The 24,260-nt window shown below is 50.2% G+C and overlaps 1 protein-coding gene across 1 annotated transcript in view; it reads left to right on the top strand.

The window, feature by feature from the left end:
• Positions 1 to 24,260, top strand: part of dachd (dachshund d) — a 72,936-nt gene that overhangs the window by 34,564 nt on the left and 14,112 nt on the right. The window contains 3 exon segments of the mRNA XM_078090793.1: positions 7,454 to 7,594; positions 12,949 to 13,011; positions 13,013 to 13,047. Coding sequence (XP_077946919.1) covers positions 7,454 to 7,594; positions 12,949 to 13,011; positions 13,013 to 13,047 — 239 coding nt within the window.

Consider the following 24,260-nt stretch of genomic DNA (forward strand, 5'->3'; position numbering starts at 1 on the left):
TCTGTTGTGTCCATTTAGACCTGAAATTAATCACATCCGACAATCCGCCGGTGCTATTCCCAAAGTTCAAAAGCTTTAGTGGTGAGCGAGCGAGGGAGGGTGGGGGCAGGGTGGGGGAGATGGAGCGCATCGAGCATGCTGGGGGCACTCACCAGTTGTTGAATACGCTGTATTAATTGCTTATCGGTTTTTGATTCCGGAGTCATTGAGAGTCAATCGAACGCATCATTTTCACCGCCATTGTTCTTTGGGGTTTGCTAATTGTCACCCTACTGGCGGAATTAAAAGCAAATTAAAAGCCTTAACTGTCGGGTCTATCTGAAGTCACTCTCCACAAACAATTTCACAAAACAATGGGGAGGATTAATGGAGAAAATGCAGCTTGATTTCTGTTCTCCAAAGCTTTTGCTGTGGGGAACCAATTAACTACCCTTCAGGATGACTTTCACTTCTAACTGCCGGTCTGTTCCACTGCCAGAAACCGGGATTAATTCTCAATTAATCCCTCCACCAGAACAACTCTGCCTTTGTCTGCTGGGGAGGACATGAGCGTACAATAGCGAGGTTACCCTGAGCCTGTTCGGCCTCCACACCCCTCCTCAGATTGATACGCCCCGTGGACCAGCTCTCCTCAAGCTGAAAATAAGAGCCATTAAAAAGCGCCAATGGTTGACAATGATTTTTGTGTTTTTTTTTTCGTACTCTGAGCTTTATTAGCCATGCATATTAACGAGTCAATTAATTCCGTTCGTCCCGGCGAGTGGTCTGTTTGCTTTTGGCCTGACCTTTTTATCTGAGATGCGTTCACGCTCGGCTCGGCCTGAGCACTTACTCCATACTGTGATTCCCAGAGCCCGGCGTCCAAAAGAGGGGGAGTTGTTTTTTTTCTTTAATGTGTTTGGCGCTGAGATTCTCTCCCCCCTTCTCTTTTGTTTTGTCTCTCTCGTCCTCTTCGCTCCGCGAACCCTCCCCCTCTCTCTCTCTCTCTCTGCCTCGCTGTCAGAATGCCTGCTGGACGTGTTCCTCTCTAAATGTGACAGGAAATATGCTATTACAGCAAGCAGAATATTTGCCTGATGGGATTTGCAATAAAAATGACTACATTTCCTTTCCATTAGGATCTCTAAAGCCCCTCTCTCTAATTTATGATTACCCCAGCAAAAAGAAAGAAGATGTTATATACATAAAGACGAGAGTAGCCCTGCAGTCCACATTTAGCCCGTCCTGCCTTCAAAGTTAGTCGAGAGGACAGGAGAAATAATTGAAAAGTGCAGCTGGACTGTGTACAATCTTGTAAGGGATGCCTAGAAAATGAGATTAATCAGCGCGCAGACGTTGTGGGGGGAAAAGTTTGCAGTGAATGCCTGACAGTCGTGCTCTTTCTCTCATTTCAAATGTTGGCAGGCTAGCAGGCAGCTCCCAGGGAAATGCGCTCCTTTCATACTTGAGTAATTGATGAATTGTATGCAATATGCAAATGAGAATCCATAAATCTTATGAATGACAGCTTAATTTATGTGAGCCTTAATGAATGCAGGATTAGATTTTAATTAAATATCCTCAAAGGCACCCTGACTGGGTAAGTTTTTAAAGCCTTGTTTTGAAGACTTGTTTCATAAGCAATCGCAGTTCATGGAAAAAAAAAAAAAAAAGAAAGAAAAAAAAAGGAGAGATCAGTGAGAGCGGTTAGATGAAAATTTCCTCGCGGTTTTGAAGATAAGACCTGTTCTGTTTTTTCTCCCCCCCGTAACCAAAGGCACTCGCAATTAATAAATATTGAAGCAAAGTCATATCTAGCGATCTCGTTCAGGCCTTCCTGGAACTGCTCATTCTCATACATTTGATTAACAGCGTTTACTTTAAGCGCTATCTGATTTCCAACATTTTGTACAGTATCTTTTTAATTAAGAGAATCATCCATTAGGCATGGAAAGAGTCAACCAATTAGGCTTTCCTCATCAGCTCCCGTGATGTCTGCTTACTCATTATCAGACTCCATGTGATGCTAAACAATCTCGGACTCGGACGATTATGAAATCAGCTTTCAACAGTAACGACGCGTGGGAATAATCAGCAATTTATCGGGTTTTTCAGATCTGTTTTTTTTTTTTTTTCTTCGTCTCCTCAGATTCCATTTCACAGCCGAGAGGCTTCAAACGGGCCTGATAGAGTGTGATTACAGGGGTAGGCTCTCTGCAGCTACTGTACCCGGGGCTCTTCATCGCCCGGGTTCCTCGCCAGCACCAGAGCCCGCGTCGCTCTCGGCCCGGCGTGCTTCCAATCGGGCCGGACTGCGGCTCCAGGAAGCCACCGGCTCCCCCTCCCCTGCACATTAGCGCGCGCGCGCCGGGATGCGATCGGGGGCGCGGCGCTCTGACGGGGGCTCAGTGGGGTTGACGCTGACTCTCTCCACGCCTTTGATTCCACACCATTTGATCTGTGATATATTGTCCCGTAACAAAGCTTCACCGTTTGCGGGCGGATGCAGCTGTTCCCACCCCTAATAAATTTTAAAAAGTGTCGTGGTGGGTTTTTCCCTTTCTTTCTTTCTTTCTTCCTTCCTTGGTCCCCTCGCGCTCACGGACTCGCTGTAATCCAGCTATCTAGATCAGATACGCGCGATGGGGCTACCTGTGCCAGGCGCTGTTTGACAGGTGCAAGGGGGAAGCTGATTGAGATAATCCACGAATAGGCTCAATGCAAATACACATACAAGATGTGGCTGAGGATAGACGGATGCATGAGCAAGATGGATGAGTGAATGTATTCCCATGTATCACGCCGTGACGCCGAGATTACGATCGTCACAACCAATAGACTGCCGAGGTCAGCAGGAAGCATAAATCATCCTTTTTGTTTATTTTCCTCCTCTTTTGTTGGCGGCAGCAGTGTTAGATTTCACACAACTATTGTACAGGTAATACAAGTCATTTACTCGCGATCAATTCATCTAACAATTATCTCTAAAATGACACATCAATTGTTTAGTCTAGGAAATGTTAGAAAAGCCTGTTCTTTTACTCCTTTTACTCCTCTCTCAGCGATGTCATCAAACCGCTCATTCTGTCCGTCCGGACTAAACATTTAGCCAGCCGCTTGAGAGACTTTTTGGAAAAAAGGGAGGTTAAATAGGTTAATAAGTTTTAAGTAGATGAGTAAATGACATACGTACAGTACTTGCATGTCAATATTCCTTTAATGCAGCTTTTTTCTTCTTCTACTTTAAAAGTGGAGGAAACAAACAAACAAAACAACACTTTGCGGAGTAAGTGAGAGCATTTCATCTGTGGTCTAAGTGACCTGTGGTTCTGCCCGCCTGTCTATGAACAGAGTTGACCTCTCCTCGCACTTGTTAAGCTCCTTGATTGGACCGCATTAAAGCACGCACTCGGCACACAGCCGGGCCCCTGGCCGGTCCGAGGCCCCCCGCCTGCTGCCTGACCTGCCACTTAAAGCAGCTCCTCACCTCCTCTTTTTGTTTTATCAATAAGACCTTGTTTTCATGGCTGGTCACCGGCCCGGCCAACCAATCAATGCTATCGCTGTGCGAGAAATGAAAAATAAACCCCTGATAATCCTCCAGTTAAAAGGTTACTCGGGCCGATAAAAGCTATTTTGTTAATTTATTTACTCTCTGCACCGGAGAGATAAAGAAAAGGAACAATTAGGGAATTCTAGGTGAGGGATTTTTAAAAGGGCAATGACATTGGGTTAATATTTTATAAGGCCTGATTGGCAGAGACCTGGAGAGGCCTTTTGTTTACACAAGCCCCAGACGGAATGATTCACTCGCTTGTTTTGAGCCGACCGGGGCGGAAATGGAATAAATATCTCCATCCCCGCCTTCCAGAGACGTCAAACAAAAGAGCGAGATAAAAGGTTAATGGCTCAATCACGGCCCGCAGGAAACAATATTGTGCTGCTTTTTCTGCAAACTCCCTGTTGACATAATCAGGTTGAATTCCTGAAGCTCCCCGAAGCCGGGAGGAGCGGCCTGCTTCCGCCCGTAACCCAATCCACTCACTCGGGCTAAACATTACATTTGTGGCTTCAATTGATTTATAACGGATCATAATCGCTGCATTAACGGCGCGCTGGGTAATAAGATCTCCGTCACCGCTTCCGTCGACAGAAAAGAGCCTCGATAGCGAGACGTCGCAATCTCCTTTTCTCTTCTCTTTTCTTTTTTTTGTGCCACGAGATCAAAAAATAAGATGTCTCTCGCGCCGTATCACACCTCCTGTTACGCCCACCGGCTCGCGGCGGCTTTCCGGTAAAACGGGGCGAGAACGCAAATTTAATTATTGCCGCTTTTTTTTTAATCGCACCGCAGCGCTGAAAGTGGACCCGTGCGGAGTGTGTTGCCGGGTGCCCCGCGTAATGCGTTGGACGGTGTCGGGTTCCAGGCCGACTCTGCTGGGTCAACACGCGGCCGGGGCCATTAAAGGAAGCCCGGTTCAGGGAAAGTTCACCGCTGTTTTCGTTTCACCATGGCAGCGAGACACACGGCGAAAAGAGAGGGAAGAAATAGATGCGTAACATATTTGTGGCCCCGGCCCAGAGCCTGTTTTGTTTCCTTAATTGAAGCCAGAGATACGAGGGCTCTGAATATCTTCAGTGTAAATATAAATAAAGCGGCCAATGGAATTCTTTGGGGATTGACCTCCGATACAGAAATAATAATGTCCAAATAAGTCAATTTTCAGAGCTCGGGCGAGACGAGAGAAGGAAGGCAAGGCGAGAGAGATGGGAGAAGACAACAGCGGCGTGAGAAGAAACTAAGAATTCCAATCGTAAATCCCGAGGCTGCCCGTTCTTTTGGTTGCAATAATGGCCTAGTTTGTAGCAGTTTCTGTGCCGCGCTATTTAAGGAATCGGCATCTGCTGCCTGATAAATAGCCCCGGCTCCTCTGTCTCAGGCCGGGTTCAGCTCCTCTCTGGACCGGGCCTGTTGGCACCGGGGGCCTCGTCCACGTCCGACACCAGGCCGTGACGGGACCCGGGTGAAAGGAGGAGACAGCTGGTGGGAGTCCTGGAGTGGGGGGGGGGCGTCCTCCTGCGAGTGCAGACCCACCGGACCCCCCGGTCCTGACCCTGTCCTCTGAGAGGCGTCCTCGCTGCTACAGTGTCTGTGTGCAGACATTAGCTCCTCTCTGAACCCAGGCTCACATCCTCTGACACCGTCCCAGCTTGATGTGACAGTTCCTTTTCTTTTCCTTCCTTTTTTTTTTTTTGTACATTTGAGGACCTTTTTGCTTTTAGTATTGTCGGTAAAAAGCCTTTTTAGTCATCACATACCCTCTATTGAGGTCTTTCATAAATAATTCAGCCAGAGTACAAGTGAAAGTGATGACAGCAAAACTGTGTGCGATCTCTCCCTCTCATAAGATCAAAGAGGTGCTTCTATAGAAATAGGAATTACATTTCCAGACGTTCGTAGGGTGAGCGGGTGCTCATTCCTCCCTCCCCTCCCTCCCTCCCCCTCGCTCTCCCTCTCGCCACACTTTTTCTTGTATTTCCTCCCGCGAAGGGACACAGTCGGGTGACGGTGTGCTTTTAGTGCCTAAAACCCGCGGAGCCGGCATATGAGAGAGTCAGCACATTCAGACAGAGCGAGTGCACTCTATTAGCAGGGCCGAGGTAAATAAACCTCACAAGACACGGCTGAATAAATCCAACTGCTAAGGCGGCGTGCTATCTGAGCTGTAACACGCCGCATCGCTCTGCAGATACTGCCTTTGGGAGATGTAGGGAAATGTACTGGAACACAAACAGCCTCACACACACACACACATATATATATGTGTATATATATATATGTATATGTGGATACTGTACAGGATTGATAAATTCCTGAATGAGGAGTGAAATCATCTTTTCAAAGGAAACAACTCATGAGTCAAGCTGAATTGATTATTTAGAATCATTATTATTATTTTTTTAAATCATTCATCTAAAAAAGGATTTGACGTAGTGTTTCGTGTGTTAATGAGTGAAACATTACTACGCATCCATAAAGAAGGTTTGAGGGGCAACAACTCTCACGTTGGCACACGGATGCACCCATTTATTTCTCCTCTTAAACAAAGCGTCGGTTCATTTAATACATGGTTGTCAAATGGATCATAAAGCAGCGGATACTTCAGGGCAGGTCAACTGTAAGTTATATTTCGTCTCAATGTCAATCACCCGCATTCCAAATCTGGTAAATAAACAACATGGCGGCGGCAGCAATCCAACATGGCGACTCCAACGTCACGCAACTGCGGGCTAATATTCGGTCCATGGTGCCTCGGCATGGGCACAGGCCCCCACCATTACTAAACGAATAAGCATCTGTTTAAAGGGCCACGGCAGAAGCTCATCCGGCCCGGGTTTGATTTCCTTTGTCCTGTTTATGCCGCCATGGTTACGACACAAAACGGAAGCCCTCTGGTGCTTTACAGATGGATTCAACTCAGCCCATGTTAGACAGAACTTAGTGCCCCGGTAAAGCTTGAAAATGGACTATTGTATGTGAAATAATGTATGAGGCCAATGTGTCACCTGTGTCAAGTTGCCATAATTCATCTTGGGCCGAGACACACAGCTCCTTGTTCATAAAGAACATACCTCGATGGCATCTTGGCCCCCCTCATTATACCGCTCATTGCGTTTGAAAAAAACGAAATGTTTCATACCCTCGGGGCTTTTCTTTGTAACTATAAGCCAGCAAAGTAGGTATTGATTGCAACTCGAAGCTGTATTAATAAGTGAAGGAGTGAGATGTGTGGAGGGAGGTGTATCTGCTCCGAAGGCCTTTTCTCCGCGCGCAGGAAGGCGGCGCCGTCATTTATCACGGCTGGATCTGCGCCCCTCGTTTGGTGTAATAAAAGTCCCCCATCAGAAACTGTCCAACAGGTCTGAATCACTCTGTCACACCACCTTCCAGCTAAGGCGCGCATTAAATCAAGCAAGCAGAACATTTCCTAAGGCAGCCATTGGCTTTTAATTTCCTGAAGAACCTTAAAATATCATTCATTACCAGAACTACACATATTTGGTTTTTAAAAGTCTCATAAATCAATAGTGGCCTGACTGCAATAATTATAACAAGTTAACATGTAATTTCCAGGCCGAGGGCCGCGCGGCCGGATTTTAGCATATGCAAACGAGGCAATTCAAACAGCGTGGGGATATTAATACGGGGGAACAGGTAACGAGGTACGGCTCATGAATTATGCATCAAAAAGTGGTTGATCTTCAATATAGGAAATGAATTCACCGTGTAATCTAAGTAGTTATGGAGGTCTATTATGTTGAGCTGCAGAAAGCAACTGTCCTTGAGAAGAAACGTATTTACAGTACTTGTTAGCTCTTTGGAATGGGATCGCATACCGGAGTGCTCCAAATGTTAAACCCCCCCCTCCTCCTCCTCCGTCTCTCACCCCTCCTCCTCCGCCGTGTGTTTCAGCTCCAGACCGGGCCGACCTCCGAAGAGGACCCAGAGTGTGACTTCGCCGGAGAACCCCCACATCATGCCCCACTCGGTCCCCGGCCTCATGTCCCCCGGCATGATCCCACCCACAGGTACTGCTCCGTCCTCTGTGTCACAGCCGCTGAGGCTCTCCACGCCAACTGTCTGGGTCCCTCCTGTCTCCCTCTTCCTCTCTGTCACACACACACACACACACACACACACACAGACAGACAGGCACTCCCCCCCTCCTCCCCCTCCCTCCCACCAGCGGCCTCCCTGCAGCTCATCCTTTCAAATGGCAACCAGTCCAAAGTGACACATGCACCCGAAACCACCAGACGCTCGCTCGTTTACCAAAAACAGATCCTCGTGCTCAACCCGCCGGAAACCAATAGGCCGGGGGGGGGGCGTGGGGAGGAGGGAGAATAAATTGGAGTGGAGATCTTTTCTCTCAGATTATTCCAGTAGATGTTGCGTTCCTTCGCCCCGGAGTGCGTTCTAATTAGTGCGATTAAATCCACTCCAGTGGTGCGTGCACACGGGCGGCGATGCTGCTAAAGCGAGCGTATCGCCACGAGAATCAACAACGAGCGCGCCCGCGCCCCCCAACTCACCCCCTTTGGGCCCAGACTTATCGCCAGCGCGGCTTTTTGTTCTATTTGCGGGTCCGGGGCCTCCGCTTTGATGTCGCCGGGGCCGCGAGGGCTCCGGATTTGCATAGTGCGCCTCCCCTCTCCGCGTCTTCCAGCGATGCGCCGGCTCTTGGAATGCTCGCACGCCGCGCGGTGCGCATTTAACCGGCTGCTTAAACCCCACCGCTGGTCTTCCGCGGCCACCGTGGCTCTGCAACACTTTGAACAGACTTGGAAGTGTTCTAGGCTCAGGTTGTGATGGGGCAGCTTTGACCTGTGGGACCGGGGGGGGGCGGATGGTCACCGGCAGAGTAGAAGAGCAACTTAAAGGCCCGGAGTGAACAGAGAGAAGGACGACGATGAGAGGAGCCCTGTTATTTAGTGGAACATAAAGCAACGGCGCTGCCTTTTGATATCACCCCCTTTCAGCCCACAGGGACTCTATGATCTTGACATTTAGTCAGCCTATTCGGGGGGTAGCGGCGGGATCCGGAGGGGGGGGGGCCGAGATAAAATAATTGAGTTTTTTTGGCATTCTCGTAACGGCCTTGAGCTCCTCAACTGTGGCGAGAGACGGAACTTCTCCATCAGTTGCTGTATTTTAATTAAAAAGCGTTTATTGTTTCTGATGACGGCATTATGCATCGACCGCCGAGGAAGCTACAGATTTGGAGTCATAATGAAGTATAATTGACCACACATAAGTTGGCATCTAAGTAGGCGTCTAATGATCTCCCTGTCATGTCCAGATGCGCTGATTGATGATAATAAATTAAAAAAAAAAAGGAAAGCAAAAGGCGACGTTGAGAAACTGTCTCCACTAGTTAGACTGTCGTGTCGTGTTGGTTCCTGTTCCAGATGAGTCGGCACCAGCAGCACGCTGAGATGTTCAGTCGAGGTCCTTTCTGCCCCGCTGGATGCTCGCGAGTAGCTGCCGTTGTAGCACCTTGTTAGATGGAGTTCCTCCACCTGCCCCGCGCTGCCTCCCTCACTCAACTCGACTCCTTTTTGTTCTGGTTTCTTTTTGCTATTTCCGACGTTGACAGGAAGCGTGCGCGGGCTGAAGTCGACACCCCGGCATCCTCGGCACAGTGGAGCGCGGCGTTGCTCTGCGTGTGTGGAGCACTGTTAACACGTGTATCTCTGCCCTTGACGCCGGCTGCTTTTAGAAAAAAAAAAGGACGTCTTAACGTGCTTATCTTTCCGTCTGAGGAAATGGCCTCATATACATGGAGTGTCCGTGTGCGAGAGCACACACGTGTGCGAGTGCCTGCGTGCTTGTGTTCATGCCCTCGGGGAGGCGGAGGCGGGAGGGTGGCGCGCTGGAGCCTTTCCAGTTGCTGATGCATTACAGGCAGATTGAGCCCCCCCCCCCCCCCCCCCTCCCTAAATCGGATTATTTCTGCAGCGGACTGACACCACACTGAGATGACATCTCCTTTAAAGTGGAGAGGGCCTCCACTCACACTCTGGCCACTACTTAAGCAGCAGCTTCAGTATAATTCATTTATGTCCCGGACACGGGCTCCAACCTCTGAATAACGCAGGAGCGCTGCGTTTACCCATTAGAGGAATGAATGTCACCCACATCTAACCGGGGCTGCATCCTGATCAAAAAATGTCCTAATGCTTCCCGCCTTCTACTGTACGCGTGTGTGTGTGTGTGTGTGTGTGTGTGTGTGTGTGAGAGGGATGGTTCTCCTGCAGGTGGGGGCACGTATCGTAATATTTATGTTCTTTTGATGCACAATTAACGCGGCGGTTCCCGGAGTGGACCATCTAATCCGGCCCCACTTCAAGCCTCCTTTAAGATGGATCCAGTGTGTGCAGCAGCTCATTTAGCCACACTTATTTGTGCCCCCCCCCCCCCCCCTCCAGTCTCTCCAGTCTCTCCCGGCCACAAGGTTAGCGTGCCGCGTAATTGATACTAAATTTATCATCATGTGGACAGCACAGTTCAAGTGGCGTGGTGTACCTAAGAGTCCCCCCCCCCCCCCTCAGTTTGTCATTGCGCGCTGACACCAGTCCATGCACACAACCCTCCCCTCATTGACATGGAGCGCCGCTCGGCCCGATAAATAAAAGTGTGTGTTTTCATTGTGGGAGAACACGAGAGATAAGCTGACGTCGTTGTCTCCTCTTTTCTTTTTGGCTGCAGAAAGTGGTGAAAGTCGGTCGTCGGCGTACTGGCGCGGAGGTAATCTGATTTTAATTTAATTATAGGAGTTAGTTGCGGAGGGCACGGGCATCGGGTGTTTGTTGTAAGAATGTTCTGACATTGGCGCAGGTATGGGGCAGCTCGCATGTTAATTAATGATGAAGATCCTGACAATATGCAGAGGCATGACAGCGTTAAGCCAGTCGGCTGCTGCTTCCTTTGCATATTAATAGATCCTTCATTATTATTTAATATGACAGCTGCTCCAAGGGCTACCATCAGACCTTGTCTCTGTTATTTGCTGTTTTGTGCCATGCTATTCTCCTATTTGTCCAAAAGCTCCCCTTCCGCTTGTCGGGCTGGTGTGGCTCTCATATAGACTCAAGTCTATATGGGGGGGGGGGGGGGGGGTGTATGCATCTAAAGGTGACTTTGAATATACCGAGGCAGCATTGTTGTGTTTGCATAGTAATGAATGCAGATTAGCGCTGAGTGGGAGTGGGCTTGGTGGCGCTCAGACGGTGCAGTGGCTTAATGGACTTGTTGCTGGGCGCCGGCGCCCCCCCCCCCTCCCCTTATTACAGCCACGACGCCGGGGCCACGCGTCATCTGGATATGACAATTGATCCGCCGAAATGGAACAATTATCAGAACAAAGATTTGAATTCGTCAGAGACAGGCCGGGTTGTGGGGGGGGGGGGTGATAAATGAAAAAATGGAAAAGCGATCAGCCCAGGTTCTTTCGCCGTGGTAAAAATCAATCCCTGAGCATTTTATTCACTGGATGCGTATTCGATCAACACGTGTCCCCACCCTCTGCCTGCCGCTGTCCCTTTTCCTCTCTCCTCTCGTGGCGATTTCCTGGTTGTTAAATACAGTCGCCTATAGAGCAATAAACCAGCGGGCGCAGGCTGGAGAGCACCACTGCGGCGGCCCTCTTGAGCGGACCACCTGATTTGTGGGGGGAATTTATCACACAAACAGCCCAGAGGTGATTTCAATATTTACCCGGCGGTCTGCTCTGCATACGTCTCATTTGGAAAACAGTTGACTCTTGCCCATTACACACAAATGAAGGCTGACCTTCAGACTGGGCAGAGGCCACATTCATTATGTGGAGAAGTAGCACCTTCTTATGCGACGATTCCCCCCCCCCCCGTTCAGCCCATGCATATTGAACAGCAGCCGGGGCCTCCGGTGCAAACGAGAGGGCCCTCGCTGACATGATGTATACTGTACGTCAATATGGTGCCGATGTATTTTAAGATGCAAACAAGGCTTTAAATGATATGCACCTCCATGTCAGAGGCTCACAGTGACTCTCGCCATCTGCCTATCAGCTCGGCGTCGGGGGAGGGAGGGAGGGGGGGGGGGCACCTCTAGCGTGTGCGCATTACGTGCTTGTGTGTCTAATAGAGCCACATGTTGGATTTCTGCTCCTCCTTGGGCCGCGGGGGGGATGTGGATGGCGATTTGAAATGTGATGTCAATGGTCATTTGGTCCGGCGATGTAAGCGGCAGCCTCGGGATCCGTTCTGAGATATTCGGCATGTGATGAATGAATTGCTGCTTTGTAGCGTTGAGGCCTCCATAAGGAGAGGTCAGAGGTCAGACTGACACTTTTTACTGTAGTTTTTTGGTCTTTACCCGTTTAGAGTAAACAAGTAGTCTGTAGATGTCTAAGGGACAGGAAGGAGCCCCCGTTGTGCTATAATCCCTCCCTTTATTCGTCTTTAGTTTTTGTGGAGCCCCCCCTTCCCCAACAGGGTCTTTTTGTCCGTCGCCTCATTCATCTCTTCAGTATGTTTTCCATTTGGCTTTTGATAACCCAGTGGCGGCAGTATTTAATTGCATTCATTCCCGGATGAATCGTTTCTGAGGAGAATCGGTTCCTTCCAAGTGTTTAAAGCACTCAAAGCCATTTATGTTTTCTGTGAAAACCTTGAATCCCGGCCTCCTTGTTTAAAGGGCTCCATTCCGCTTGATGAAGAGCCGCGCTGTCACGAGACGCCACCCGACATTACAGAGCTGTGGGGATAGCGAATGCCCAATGTTCGGCATTATTAAGGCTGGCATTAGCTGTTGAATGCATCAGACGCTATCACACCCTCCACGAGGAGATTGTTAACACACACACACACACACACCTCCCGTCCCGCTCCGTGTTTGTTCACATGTACTGAAACTTCACTGCTCTCTGTCTCCCGCATGTCCCTCTTCGTCACAGCTCCATGCTACATGTATACAAGTACTACTGTGTTCTAAGTGTTGCAGCCGTTATCCTGACTGCATCTATTCCCATCAGGTTGTAGTAAATACATCACTGTGTGGAGCAATGAGTAACATCAGAAAAAACACACGCACACACACACACGGATCCATCCCATCAGCATGACAACCCGCTGTGAAGATACCCCCTGTCAGAGATGAAAAAACAAGCTGTGATCTCATAGGCTCTTATTCCTGTGGTGTATGAAATTATTCATTGTTTTATTATTTCAAAGTCCTTTTTCTTGTGTGTTTTTTTTCCTCGCCAGGGCAGCTTTTTCACAGGGCTTTTGCAGGTGCAGCGGCTCAGCCCAGCAGACATGCATGTAGTGCGTTGGTCTGTAAGTGCTCTGTCTCGTCTCTCGGTGGGAGATGCGGAGGAGGGCGACAGGCGGCGGCGGCGGCAGCTGCCAACGCAGGCCATCGCCGAGGCCAGATATGAAGAAGATCAAGCTGGAGGCGATGAGCGGCTACCACGGCAACGCCACCACCACACGACGGAGAGAACGGAGACCTGGGCTCCAGCGTCGGTGAGGACACATTCGCGGAGGGGAAATGGATGTCGCAAACACACACGATGGGATATTAATGCATTCAGATCTGCTGTTTGACACACACACAGGATTCAACGACCAAAGTTTGAGGTTATAAGGTTTAAGGTTATTACAATTAATCGCGCAATGGTAGGGCTTGTCATGACGCGATAATTACTTTAATTTTAAAATACTTTAATACAAAATGGGAACAATATGTTTAGGCCTAAATACTGAGCCGAGGATTCCAATAACAGAAATACAGCTGTCAGAGCTGCCATTGTCACTAACTGGTTAGTTGTCACCCTGGATCCATCCGGCCTCATTTTTAGAATAAACAAAAAGGGATTTCAGAGAGTCAGACACATGATCTACTATATGTGTTTGATGGATGTAAGAGATCCAACAGTGAATACAGTTCGTAAAGATAAAGACAGAAGCTAAAGCAGCACATCACATTGTTAGAGCGAACCACCACGGAGGGGCAAACGATACGATTAAGCAGCAACAGTGTTCCCGTAAAGCTCAGCGGGTGCTAAGCTACGATTGGCCAGCCTGCCTTTGAAGGGGCGGGACCTATGCTGTGTTCTATTACTATTATCACTCGAGGGGGGCTCCTCCATGTAGACAACGATTCGTCACTCACGGTGGAGTCCCAGATATCCAGGTGAACTTATTGCGTTATTGCTTCGTAATCATTTTTTTTAACTGTGATTTAATAGCAATAAAACGGATAAAAAGTGCCGACATAACGACGTTATTATGACGTCGGTTTGTAGAAACACGGTAGCTGCTCCATCAACACTCACATGGGCGTAAATACAGCAGTGACAAAGCCTTGTGGTTTCCATGGTTTCCACACACAGCTTTCCTCTTTACCAATATGACGTAGCGTAGAGCTACTCCATATTCCTGTTTTTACCTCGTCAGTGGAGCAGGGAAACTTCTACTGGGAATCTGTGGGAATCTGTGGGATTTCGACCATTTGCAATTGGGAGAATTATTGCGCAAATAACGTGCTGCGTGTTTGGTGTGAAGGCAGCAGTGGTACGTAGTGTGTCTTTGTCATCTTACGCATCACGTGAATCCAAATGCATCCACGGGACCAGAAGAACCAACCCAACTAACCAGTTTATTTGATGTTTAAAGGGGAAGTTTGTTTTTGTCCAGTGGGGTAAGTCACGTCTTCACTTTGTGTTGAAAGATAAAAGACAAAAAAAAGTAATGCAATTGTTAAAAGCTGAACAGTGTTCACAGTTTCACTTAGCGATCAGCTTATAACAAGGTCTAATTGAATTGCTGTGAGAGCGTTGGGTTTTTTCACTCCATTTCAATTAATTATCAGCCCCAAAAAGCAGAAGGATTTTCCCAATATCACACAGAAGCACTTAGTGTATTAAAAGAGAATGATAATGTATGTTAGTGCGGATTCATGAGCCCGTACCAAATTATAAACCAAATGTAATCCCCATAGCTTTGGTTGCTAAATGGAGGTTTTGATTCACTTACTGTAATAAATGGCTCGGCTCCTGAATGCATTCCGCCCGTAACACTTGACACCGCGGCGCTTGTGGCGTGTGACATGAAAACAGGAAGTGTTTCTACACAGATTTAACAATGCACAATTCATAAAGTGTGAGGTCATCACTCCAACAGAATGGGGTGTGTAAAAAAAAAAAGCCAACGAGGTCACGGAGATAAAGATAAATGTGAGTACCAACAGCAAGGCTGTGGCAATGAAGCTAATAAGAAACGGTTTTATCTTTTTACATTTAAATTGCAACCTTGAGCCCACAGCCAGCGCGCTGGAATCATAATTCTGGCGAGGGGGAGCGGCTCTGGGTGCGGGCGCACGGGGGGGGGGCCGCGGCATTAGCTCTCTGAGTGAAATATATGGCAGCGACGCCTCTCGGCCCCATCCACAATCAATTGCATTCTTTTTTCCTTTAATATTTACTCGCAGCGATGAGATGCTCGTCTGCATGGTGATGAACAGTCTGCCACTGGCGTTTGAAGGTGACCTGTCAGCGAGTATGGACAAATCTCTCGCTCGCAGAAACGTAGAAAATAAATCATTAGGGGCAGGCAGTCAGACAGGGGCCCCTCTCTCGCTCGCTCCCACTCTCCTCGGATTTAAATCAGCTCAGATTTATGATTTGAATTAATGCTTCGTTTGGTCAAAGGAATGGCCGCCGAGACAAATGATGTTTGGTACTGAAGCCGTCCTAATATTGATTGCCGGGTGTCGCAGCCATCTCTTGTTTATATCAAGCACTCTCCCGTGACAGGGCGGCCGGCAGTCCCCGTTTCACGCTGTTGCGGCTCCGCCGGGGCCACGCAGCCTCCTTCTTCTTCGTCCTCATCTTCTTCCTTTCACACGGCTATTTTGGGATAAAAAAAAAAAAAGAGAATAATTTGAATTACAGAGTGCGAAGGCTTAGTATGTCCTGCTCTCCAATAGCAAACCGGGAGGCATCGATCACCTGACTGATGTGGCGCGGAGTGGGCGGAGCTTTGTCGGGACCGCGTTGACCACGCTGCCTGCCGGGCTACGACTTCACGCAGGGTTTATTTGTTTCGGACCACAGCTGCTCTTACTTGTATTATTTCCTAACAACCCAGCTTAAACAAGGACACACGCATACTCACGCAAACGGCGTTACCTGCCACAACGTGATGCTGAGGAAGACGTGGATTTATTTAATCAGAGAGAAGCTTCGCCATGGACCCCCCTCGGGGGAGGGAGAGCAATCCAAACCACGGCGTGCTGGGGGCGGGGGCACAGGTGCCTCGTCTCAGCGTTTGTCTGAAGCAGATCTCTGTGAAGAGCTTTAAAGCGAGCCAGCCGCTGAAGGACACTCTGTTCTGTTTGTAGAGTCGGATTGCCCGTCGCTGTCTTTGTGTTGATGTAAATTGAAACGGGCTAATGTCCCCCCCCCGCATTAAATATGCAGCACAATTAGACCTTCCTGTTTGCGTCAATGTTATTCATTATAAGGCACAAGAGGAAAGGAAAAGGAGAAAAATACATTTAGTTAAACTCTAACCAACGACGGTTGGTTGGTTGTTTTGAGGGGGGGGGGGGGGCATAGATGAGTGGAGAGGCATGGGAAAGAGAGGTGTGTGTCTGTTTGTGTGTGTCTTTCTTTGATCCCCCCCCCTTTAGCTGGGCAGAGGGAGCCCACTCAAAGCACAATGTGGATTGTTCCCTGCGCCTCTCAGGAAATGCCACAATTACAGATCACAGACCAAGCAAAACACGTGTGGCGCGGGGCCTTCGGGGGATAAACAGCCCTCCCAGTGCATTGACCCCAGACGCAACCTTCATTACTGGGAGAGGAAATATTGTCGGCTGCCCACTAACAAACGTCTGCCAATTCCAGGAGAAGGAACCGCTTTTCGCAGCAGCAGAAGGATAATAAAGTGTTTCCCCGACCTGCAGAAAAGGAAAAGATAAGATGGTGCTCAGCCTCGTCTTTCTCTCTTCTGTTTTGTTGTAAATCCCGTGGTCCGCCCTCTGTCTCCGTCTGGCCACTGGGTGCTGCCCCGCCACTCATCTGACTCCTCACCACACGGCTCTAATGGAGCTCAGATCCGCCTTGTAATTAGATATGGGAATTCCACTGTCATCGTCCAGCTGATGCGGCGACACGCCGACCCGACTGAAGTGAAAGGGGCGGACGCCGCCGCCGCTGACGTTCTTTCCCTTTTTCCCTTTACCCACATTTTGAATTAATCCCAAACACGGCCACTAAGCCGTGTAAGCACTCCTTCAAAAAACCTGAAAGCCCTTTTGTCTCACGTCTGTGGCTTCCGTCCAGGCCCAGAGAGGAGAGGGGGGGGGCTGGACGGCTGCTGACAGGTACCTGGAGTGTTGCCCGAGCGGAGAGAACAGGGGGTTCTGGGCGAGATGATGAGGAAGCATCATTCTCTCTTCCCAGGGTCGTCGGGGCTAATTTCTGCAAGCCCCGCCCTCGCGCGCGCACGTCCACACGCCCACGTCTGTGCGTGTTCCTGTGTGCGCGTGTGCGCTGGTGTAAGATGGAAGGAGGGGGCCGTGGCCCCTGAGAGCGCTCTGTGAGGAGACCACAGCTGTACGCTCCCAGCAGCTAATTGGTCCTTATCTAGCTGTCCCATTCATCTTCATTTTTTACCAATTACTGAGCATTATCTGTGTTCTCAGTTGGGTATGGGACTTAATCCTTTTTGGTTAAGCTGGTGCTACAGCTTGCAAATTTCAAATGGAGAAAGGTGGGTGGAGGGGGGGGGGGGGGACTAAAGTCATGGTACAAATCCAACTCTGAAACTTCTCATCATCCCTCACCGGCAGGAAGCGATCGATAAGAAATGACATCACACGGAGGGGGGGGGGGGGGATCAATTATTGGCGTTATAATTCAAGTCCTTGTTTGCTAACGTTGCAGCCCCATTGATTAGGGCCGGTCTTGTTGCACTCGCCATTATTGACTTGTTAAAACCATATTTTCCTCATCATCAGTGTTTCGCTTGCGGCTACACAGATAACAAACGCTCAAACGAGGCGGGGGGGGGGGGGGGGGGGTCGTTAATTATTCAGGACGCGTTCATTCTAAAGCACAGCGAGACCAAAACCGTCCTGTTTACCCTACAAACAATACAAGCCTGGTCCCGCGCTCATCCAGAAGGTACATCAAGACGCCACAATCTGGGGCAGTTAGCCTTAATTTGGCGAGATCAATGCCTAACGAGGCTCCTCTCGATGTGGGGTCCGCGCCGCCGAGCCGCGTGGAGTCGGCCTGGACGCCGTGCGCTAATTACTGGAGTGTTTACCGCTCGGCTGGATAGCGTTTCTACCATTTTGGATCGTACCACAGTCGACGGATAAGTAAGATATTAAAACAACGGCACGTACCACTGAAATAGCACTGGGAGGGGGGGCGGGGGAGGGGTAAGAGCCTCTTCGTATAGAACGGGTAATAGTTCCCGCGGAGCGCGTGCGCGGCGCTTCGCACACGGGCAGCACGCGTGTAGAGACACTCGGGCTTCGTGAGGGATCTGTTCGGTCACACTCTCATGCGCCAGCTGTCATCCCGGCTCCACTGCTGCGATTTAATTAGTCTGTTTATGTCCTTTCTAATAATAAAGCTCTCCGGGTGCAAGGACACATCCGACCAGCTAGCCGCCGCGCTCCAATCCCGCTAGCTGGTGCCTGGTGGCCCCGCCGCCGCCGCCGCCTAATGTGGGCCACGATGGAGGATGGTGGCTACTTGCTGCTCCTCCAGACAGAACAACGGCCCTCGGGCGCCGATCTAGTATCACCCATCCACCCCCACCTCCTCCATGCTAACCTTAACCATTAGGGGATAAAGCACACACTGACCTGATATGAGTGTCTGGGGGCAACTTCATCCATCTTCCTCCTCCTCCCGCTCTCTTGCGGGAGCCTTTGTCAGCCGAAGCTCTTGAGAGGGACTAGATTGTTGCCTTCGGCTGAACAGAATCAGACGGCGAAGACGCGGCGCGGCGCCTCGCCCTCACTGCGCCACATCATCCCCGTTTATGCACTCGTAATGCGGTTTGTGTTTGGATTGTGTTTATCGGGATGCCGAGGCCGCGCCAGGACATGATGGGGGTCCGTTTAAGCTGCAGGTGCCAGTGGGGAGGGGGGGGGCATTAAGCGAGTCAGACACACACACCGGGAGTGGCAGAGCAGACAGACAGCCCGAGCAAAGAGCTCCCTCTCTCTCCCTCTCTCTCCCTCTCTCTCTCGGGCTTTGGCCCTCGCCATCTCTCTATTAGTCTGCCAGGCTCATGGGAGCCAGGTGACAGATAAGCGAAGGGACGACACACACATTTTAATAGACATTTCAAAGATAAACCCCGATAATCATTCTCTTTTTAATGAAGTCTAATGTCCTCGTTCTAATTCCGCTTGCATCGCCCGTTAAGCATCGGCGCTAACACTTGAATATGCATGATTGGGAAATTGTGAGGCGCGCCGACGCCACGGCGCAAAAACACACACGAGACAACTGCAGAAATAGATTACAAATAACAGGGGGGATTGATTAAACATTATTTCCGTAATGATCCACATCAAGTCCCATCATGTGTGAGTGGCGGCGGAGCCTCACACGCCGACGCGAAATAGTTGTTTGATTGTCTCTTGCGGTTAGTTCACAGAAAAGAAAGAAAAAACAACTGACCAGTCGAGTTGTCACCCCTCATCAGCATTAGTCCTCATTCGCCATTAATTGGATGGATTAATTTGGAGGGCTTTGATGCGGGGGGGGGGGGTGATGCATGCGTGGCGCTGTCCCCTCCTCACCATTCTGTCAGGTTGCATTTAGCCAGGGAAGGGGCTGACCTTTGAAAGTGAAGAGATCAACGCAATCTGAAAAGACAATGTCACTTGGTGTAAACGTGATACGTGTAATAAATGACATCCAACCTTTCAGCGACGACGAGCTTCTCTTTTTTCGCAGGTCGCCCGCGACGCCAAAAATATGCGCGGCGCATAATTGCGTTCGCGGGCGGGGCGGCGTCCTTTTGCAGGGATTATGTCGGGAACATTAGCACGGAGCATGTAAGCATTTACCCGCAATGGCGGCCACAACAAAAAGACTCTTTATCCGTGATCGCCTTCGGGGGGTCGGATCCGCCCGACAGCAATAGTTGGTTCCGTTCCACGAAAGCACTCTGGTGCCGGTTGCCTGAACCAAAAGGTGTTTCTTCTCAATTATGATACGGGAACCCCTCATCCAAATAGAGCTATCGGCCATTCTGAGGCCAGCCATCTTCAGCCATCACACAGCCCGCCCCCCTCCGGGGAGCGAGAGGGATAAAGAGTTCGGGGGGAGGGGAGGGGAGACGGAGCGAGTTCAAACAATGTTAAGGAATTTTCACAATCTCAGCGTGCCCTTCGCCGTGGGAACAAACAGAGGAAGGGCCTTCTAGATGAATCCAGGGCCAAATACTTGTCAGCACGTTGGCTTCATGGCTCTCAATTAGAGTTGGAAGAAAGTCGTCCCTGCATGGACCCGCTCAGGACACGGCCTGTGGATTATCTCCAGTAACCGCGTCGGGCTCTCCGAGTTCCTCGCGTGTTGGAGAGAAGGCAGACATCTCCACGGACGGTCACCCCCAAACTCTCACCAAGAAGATAAATCCGCGTCAATAAATAGCCCCACAGACGAGTATGTATGTTTGATTTGGGGGAGTTAACTGTCCCTTTAAGTGTAATTACATCCAACGCTCCCGACGTGTCTTTGGACTGCAGTGGAATGAACTCATTAGCTGCACTGTAAACTGCACACACGAAACTGCATTACTGACTTTCTCTCAGATTGCAATGGGGGGGGGGGGGTGAGAGCGCAGGAGGCTAATTTTGTAATTAAAACGGATGATCCGATGACCAACTGCCGATCCCCGGACCCTCGCCCCCACCCCTCCTCGCCCCCACCGCCCCCGCACAGAAGCGATATGACAGAGTGGTGCCGTGATTGATAACGCTGGTCAATATATTACATTTCAGAAGCCTTAGTCAAATGACAGCCGGTTGTCGTTGGACTGAAAGCAATCTTTTTAAGAGGGGGGGGGGGGGGGGCCTTTGCTAAGCATCAGATGAAAATGATTCCTCTGTCTGCTGGGGTGTCACTGCAGGAGCTTTATTGATTGGGCCTGAATGTATTGCAGCCGCAGTAGTAACAGCTGCTGGTGCTCTTCCCCCCCCCCCCACGGCGGGTCAGGCGTGGGCGCCGCGTCTTTATCACGAGTGATGTGTGACAAATGTAAAGTGAGCTTGGTTCCGGCCCAAATTAGAGGCACGAACGGCGAACCTGCTAATGTTTCCTGAAGCCCAGCCCCCCCCCCCCCTCCCAACCCATGTGCATCTACAGACCCACCACTGCCTGTCTACTGCCCCCCCACCCCCCCCCCCCCACCCACTCCCTATACGCTGCGTGTTGTTGGCACGGGTTGGTAAAGGTCATTCCCTGTAATGGGATTTGCCACATGGCAGCATATGGCTTGATTATGGCTCTGTTCGTTAACATTTTCAGCAGAGACACAAATAGACAGCTCAAACATGGGGGCTGGTGGGGGCCGGACGGCGAGGCGCGTTTTTGCATTTTTTCTCCCCTTTCGAAAGACGGGAAGAAGTTCCTTCGCAACAGATCTGTCACGGGGGGACATGATTGATCTTCCAATCTCCATAAGGAGTGCGTGCCATTAGAGGCGGGATGGGAGCCGTCCCGAGGAAGTTGCCCGCTTTAGCTTTTTATTCACTCAAAGGACAAACACCTCGGTTCCGTCTCCTCGGTAATTCCTAGCACATGTTACGCTCCGCCGCCTCGGAGCAATTATGTTACCTCGTCAAAACGGCGATGTTTTCTCATCACGGCTCCCTGTGTGTCACGCGGCCGGAGGCGCCGTGGCGGGTCGTCTTCGCCCACCTGAGTCTCTTTATCCCGTCGGTGTGACTTCCGCTTGAAATGTGTCCAACCGCTGTGGCTCTGAAGGATGTCGTGTGCGGATGTGTTTCTTTAGGTTTTTATTCATATGGCTGGCCTGTGTGTGTGTGTGTGTGTACATTCCCATATGCACTCCACGTCTCCCAGGCCTTCCTCGCCTTGTTAGCTCGCCTCCCGGCGCGCCCCCCCCCCTTGTGCGCGTACACGAGCGTGCAGCAGGTACTTAACAAAGGCAAGATGTTTGCCTTATTATCAACATTAACTGCGTAAACACAAAAGAGGGCTTCAAAGTTGCATTGGGTGACACTGAGGAGCTGTGGGTGGCTACATCAAAGCGCGATACCCCCCCCCGGTTTAATGAGAAACAGGACTCACCAGCCTTGACTGAACCTGCCATCTGCGTGTGTCTGCACCTTTTTTTTTTTTTTTACCTTGTTTGCATGTGTGTGTGTTTGTGTGTGTTTGTGCGCATGCGTGGCGTTAAGTGCGCGCCCGTTTTCCAGACAACATGTTTATGGACGCCGCGTCTCACGTTTGATCTAATGGCTGCAGGGCGTCGCTCCACCTCACGTGCGGGTTGCTTTCTGATTTTTGTTTTTTCTTTGGGGGGGGGGGGATTAATAGTTGTAGTAAAGACGATTAGCGTGGCGGAGGGACCCCTCAACGTCTTGCCGCGTGACAGGACGCCGTTTCACGAGCGGTTCATTTCCTTTTTCCGGGGCGGGGGGGGGACCCCTGTGCAAAAGCCTCGCCACCGCCACAACAAAGAGCCGCCGCCTCACCTTCGCTGGAGGAATGCGCGCGCGCGCGACATGGGGGCACTTTACAAGCGCAATTAGGGAGGAAGCCTGAGATTGCTCTGCAGAGGGCCTCGCGCCCCCGTACGCACGGGGCCGCCGGTCGGGCCCGCCGGACCGCTATGGTCCCGTTCAGTCTGACGGATCAGAAGGAGGAAGGCTTAGCGGCGAGCAAATCAGCCCTTTGTCTCGTTCAATTGCAATCAAAGGATAAGCAGGAGTGTTTGTTTGACATTGTTCTGCAGCCTCCCAAACAAAGACAGATAGGCTTTAAACAAGTCATTTAATTAGCAGCCCGTCCCCGGCTTCGGCTGCGCCAACCAATTATACATTCCCGCGGCATGTGCAGGTCCTATTTCACGGCGGCGAGAGGCACATCGTCTCCAGCCCTGTCTCTTACAGTACATCTCTCCCCTTTCCATTTAAGAGAAGGTAAATAGCCCAGACAGACAGCTTCATTAGCCAGCGTCTGAAGAGCGCGGGGCCGATTGTCGCTTAAACAGTGCGCTTTTACTGCAGGGCCCAGCCGGCGACCTCCGATCAATTACAGCTGACGTTATTGTTTGTCGGGAGCCTTTTTTCCCTTTTCTTTCCCCTGGACATGGGGAGTAAAAAACGACATCAGGCCTGAGCTTTGGCTGGAAGTGTAATCTTCCCCCTCTCTTTGGTTCTTTCGCTGCACAAACAATAAATCATTCACTTGAAGAGATAATAAAGTGCCAAGTAGGAGCTAGTTTAATTTTTGTCAGGGGAAATCTGTCCACAGCAGAGTTAAGGGTACGGGGGGCAGGGGGGGGGGGGGGGGGGGGGGCTGCTGGCTCCATCCCGTTTTCAATGACAACGGCTTAGTCCCCTTTCTTCTTTATTCCTCCCTTGTTTTTGGTCCGCCGGGTTAGACGTCCAGAAAGGCTCGAGTCCCGTTTAGACGAAGATGAACTGCAGCAGAAAACACTGCAGGTTATCATTTCTGCCCCCCAAAATAAATTACAAACTCTCTTTTTATCCTTTTAAAGCATTCAACATTCAGTCTTTTTTTTTTCTTTCACTGCGTGACGCTTTCTAGTGTCTGAGCCGCTGTCCGTTTTGGTTCTGATGTAACAGCTTTTTTTAAAATTACGCCTTTTACCGTGGGCTGTTTTCAATTCATTTAATTTGTCCAGTGCCATTCAGATCTTTGCTCATCGGCGCGTGAACTCGACACCACAGCCGAGCTGCTCATATTGCTATTAAGTGATTTGTAGTTTTAATGATGGTAAATCGGAGTTCACCTTTTGCAGGTCCCTCCGGCTCACTTCAGGTAAATTACTCTGAATGCATTGTTTATGGCCTTCAGGAGAGAGAGTTTTGGGGTGGAGGGGGGGGCGGTGGGAATTTGCCTCTCATCAGGCCTGAACCTCTGTAGCGGAGATGAACACAAACGGACACAAACGTTTCTCACGCTTCGCCCACTGGGTTAACCCTAACCCTAACCCTAACCCTACACGATTACTCAGTCTGACTAACGTTTGTTGGGAAAAAGAACTCTCAACTGGTATCAGTGGGTTGAAGATCCTTCAGGCCTGAATACGACACCAGCAAATAGGACGGATTGGCATTTGATTGGGGGGGGGGGGGCACTTAAAAACGGCGGGTCCCTTGAATAAACCAATATCCTCCTCACCTGGCTCCTTTCAGCGACTAACAAAGGGGCCTGTGAAGCATTCCCCCACAGCGGCCTGAACGGCCTTCCCGGGGGGGGGCAGCGCTTTAGGACAGGGTGGCATGAAAGGGGCCGGACTTAATTGCATTTAAAGCTAACAGGGGTCCACTGCCCACCCCCCCTCTCTTATTTGGAGACACATACCCACATCACCCCGTGATCAGAAGATCCTGTATCTGAGCGGGCGCAACGCCTCCACCGCAACGGCGGAGCGAGCCCCTTCACTCCCGCCCTGAAGGGCTGGTAGGTGGGCCAAAGCTCCCC

This window comes from Gasterosteus aculeatus, chromosome 16, assembly GCF_964276395.1.
Source record: "Gasterosteus aculeatus chromosome 16, fGasAcu3.hap1.1, whole genome shotgun sequence".
Classification (NCBI taxonomy): Eukaryota; Metazoa; Chordata; class Actinopteri; order Perciformes; family Gasterosteidae; genus Gasterosteus; species Gasterosteus aculeatus.